The sequence below is a fragment of the Buceros rhinoceros genome, unplaced genomic scaffold, assembly GCF_000710305.1.
Source record: "Buceros rhinoceros silvestris isolate BGI_N320 unplaced genomic scaffold, ASM71030v1 scaffold549, whole genome shotgun sequence".
NCBI classification, from domain to species: domain Eukaryota; kingdom Metazoa; phylum Chordata; class Aves; order Bucerotiformes; family Bucerotidae; genus Buceros; species Buceros rhinoceros.
In genome coordinates, this window is record NW_010429653.1 from 90,605 (window position 1) to 94,074 (window position 3,470).

A 3,470-nucleotide genomic window follows, 5' to 3' on the forward strand; every position below is an offset into this window, starting at 1 on the left:
TCCCTACATGTCCTCATCTGAGATGGTTCTTACTCTTGAGATCCTGTGTCTTGTAGCGCAAGGTGATATATTCAATAGGAGGGCCTATTCCAGACCTCTCTGTAACCTGATGTTCAAGCCACTTGTCTGATCCTCTTTTGACTACTTACAGATGTAAGCAGGTGGCTGGGAAGGCCAACAGCATCATGGCTTGTACCAGCACTGGTGTGGCCTGGAGAATCCACACCTCAAATCCTGTGTCCAGTTTTGGCTCCCTCACTACAAGAAGGACATTGAGGGGCTGGAGCGTGTCCAGAGAAGGACAATGAAGCTGATGCAGGTTCTGGAGCACAAGTGCACTGAGGAGCAGCTGAGGGACCTGAGGGGGTTGGTCTGGATGGAGCAAAGGAGGCTCAAGGGAGGCCTTCTGGCTCTTGACAACTCGCTGACAGGAGGTTGGAGCGAGGTGGGTATCAGTCTCTTCTCCCCAAGAACAAGTGACAGGACAAGAGGAACTGGCCTCAAGTTGGGCTAGGGGAGATTTAGGTTGGCCCTGTGGAACAATTTCTTTCCCATTGGGGTTGTCCAGGCCTGGCCCAGGCTGCCCAGGGCAGTGGTGGAGTCCCCATCCCTGGGGCGGTTTCCCAGCAATGTCGAGGTAGTGCTGAGGGACATGGTTTGGAGGGGACCTGGTAGTGCTGGAGGAATGGTTGGATTCGATGATCTGAAAGGTGTCCTTCAACCAAAATGATTCTGTGATTTTGTGAAATTCCTAAAACTTACCATTTAATTGCAAAGTCTTAAATAACTTGAGGCAGAGCAAAATACCTCGTTTTGGTGCTCCTTTATTTTCTGTTCTCAATTCTAGCAAACCTAGAGGAAATGTGAAAAAGTGTCTTAGCTAAGCTGTAACAAACAGAATCAAATGAGTATTCACGTATTTTCTGAATCAAGGCAGGAAGCACTACGCTGGGGGAAGGGGCCCATCCCCACTATGTCTGCAGCGCACATTGCCTGAGTTTGATTGTCCTGCCTTGGATTCTTGTGTTTGTCCTATTCCGTCATTTGAAGAATAAATGGTTCATTGTGTAGGGGTTGGTCAAAGTATTTGGAAGGCTCTGGTCATTCAGGGAATTGAGGGCTGGACTGCAAGACCACATAGACAGCACTTGGTCCACGCTGCTTTCTGGTTCACCTCTGTTAAGAACACTCCAAACCTTTGCAAACAAAGCTGCCAGTGCAAAGTTTGCCTTGAAAAGGTCTGAAACAGCAGCTGAAAGAAGAAAGTTGATTCCCCCCACCCTGCCTCTGGCTGCATGTGCGGCACCTACCTCTCTACTTCACTGTCCCAACTGCTGAATTATGGAAAGTCGCATACACTTGAGGTATTTATGGAAGAGAAGAAAGCCCTGCACATATATTAGCCTGGGCATAGGTTGATGGGAGAAGAGCTGCTATTCCAAGATGTTCCCGTCCAAGACAGGTCCTAAAATGTATTGGGCCTTGAGTTTCTTTTAAATGGTGTTGATGAAGGAGACTCATACTGACAGCAGTCAACTCTTGGAGTTATATATTCAGCAGATCAGTAATAGCTGTATTTTTAATTTATTTTTTTTAATTTAATGGAAGATTAACTGGTTGCTGAAGTTAATGTCCAACCTGCTATTTGCATACGGGATGGTGATTGTGTTTGGATAAGGATTAAGTCGATGAATGAAAATTCACCTAACGCAACCCATATAAATGTAAAGCGGATGTTCCGAATTACGGACCCCGAGACAGTGTAAGTGGTCTGTGGAACGGTATTAAACAGCAAAAATCAAACTTGTTAATTAAGCTTGATTAGTTCATGTTCCTCAAGAAACCAAGGTTGATGTTTGTCCAGAAAGTTTTGGAATGATTGGCATGGAAAAGCAGAAGATCTGGCAAAACTAATCATCTGCAAATAGAGAAGTTAATGTGGTTTTTCTCCTCGGAGCAGCTGTCAGGAAAGTCCACTGCTGGAAGAAGTTGCTTTTAGAGGTTTCGACCATTATTACTCACTTTCAAAGAGTTTATGATGGCCTAGTACAGGCCATAAATACATAAATACACGGTCAATAGTAATAATTCGTAAAGCACGGCTTGGTCCTATAAAATGGTGTTAACATTATGAATTAACAAAATGTGGTGGTTTCTTGGGTGATTGACTCTTCAAACCGTAGAGCTTTGTAAATGTTCCTACATGGTCTTACTAGCTTTCAGTAAAGCTGTCCTCTGGGGTGTCTTCTGTAGCTCAGGCAGCATTAAACACATTTGGGGTTTTAGCACTTCAGGATACAAGTAGTTGGCCAAACGAAGCCCAGAGTTGTGATAAAATAATAGCTTCAGCCTCTGGTTAAACATCTGTACTGCTCGTGAGCATGGCTGACAGCTGTGATTTATTCCTTCCTTCTCTTACAGCGATCGACACCATACATCCAGTGCAATTCCTGTTCCAAAGAGACAGAGCTCGAGCTTCGGCCGATTGGATATCGGCTTTTCCAGTGGGCTTCCTTCTCCAGATAAAGGACTCCGAAAACGAGCCAGCACAGGAAATGAAAGACTGCAGCACAAAACTCCTCCTCCTAGTTACAACTCGGCTTTAACACAGCCTGTGGCCATCACAGCCCATGGAGGAGAGTTAGATAAAAAACCTGGTTCGATATCTTCATCCTTGGATACCTCTATGGACTCCTCAAAAGTAAATACCAAGAAAGGTGAGAACTTGTGCAGCAGTTTAAATGGAGAAAACGGAAGCCTAACCAATACACAAGAGCGGCAGGAGTCTTTCCTAGGACATACTAGTGCAATAAATGGGGCGTTTGTGCCTGGCAAGTGCTCTGGCACCACAAGCAACGAGCAGCCCTCTGAGTTCCGTCCCCCTCTCGGCCCTGTCCTCTGCTGCACCGTGGAGCAAGCTGAGGAGATCATGGGGATGGAAGCAACGGGGTTCAGCGTGGGAGACCAGCTGGAAGACTTTAACTCCATCCCAGTGGAGCATGCCGTGGCGGTGGAGTGTGATGAACAAGTCCTCGGGGAGTTTGAGGAGTTCTCTCGGAGGATCTATGCACTGAATGAAAACGTGTCCAGCTTCCGCAGACCGCGTAAAAGTTCGGACAAGTAAGCTTGGATGGGGATTTGATAGCAGACATTGAGGTCAAGTCAGTGATCTGGAGAGAGATAAAATTGCACTTATTCTTTATATTAATTATAAAAAAATAAATAAAAAAGCTAAAGCTATTCCTGTGGTGTTAGACAGATGGACTTGAGCACGATAACACAGGATCGTGGTATGTTCACAGCCCAGGTAAACTTTTGTTCTGCTTCCAGTCCTCTTACATCTGGTATTTGTAATCTGTTGGAATTATTTGTTTTTTTAGGCTTTGGAATCCATTTATAAAGGCTTTCCTGGAAACAACTTCTAGTGCCGATCAGGCACTTCTATGAATATTTGTTAGTGTCTTAATTAT

At 45.1% G+C, this 3,470-nt stretch overlaps 1 protein-coding gene across 1 annotated transcript in view; it reads left to right on the forward strand.

The window, feature by feature from the left end:
- UVRAG (UV radiation resistance associated) overlaps positions 1-3,415 on the forward strand; it is a 78,973-nt gene extending 75,558 nt beyond the window's left edge. Inside the window, exon 15 of the mRNA XM_010142703.1 lies at positions 2,422-3,415. Within this exon, the coding sequence (XP_010141005.1) occupies positions 2,422-3,124 (703 nt within the window). The 3' untranslated portion in view covers positions 3,125-3,415. The remainder of the gene's footprint in view (positions 1-2,421) is intronic.
- Positions 3,416-3,470: the final 55 nt, after the last annotated feature.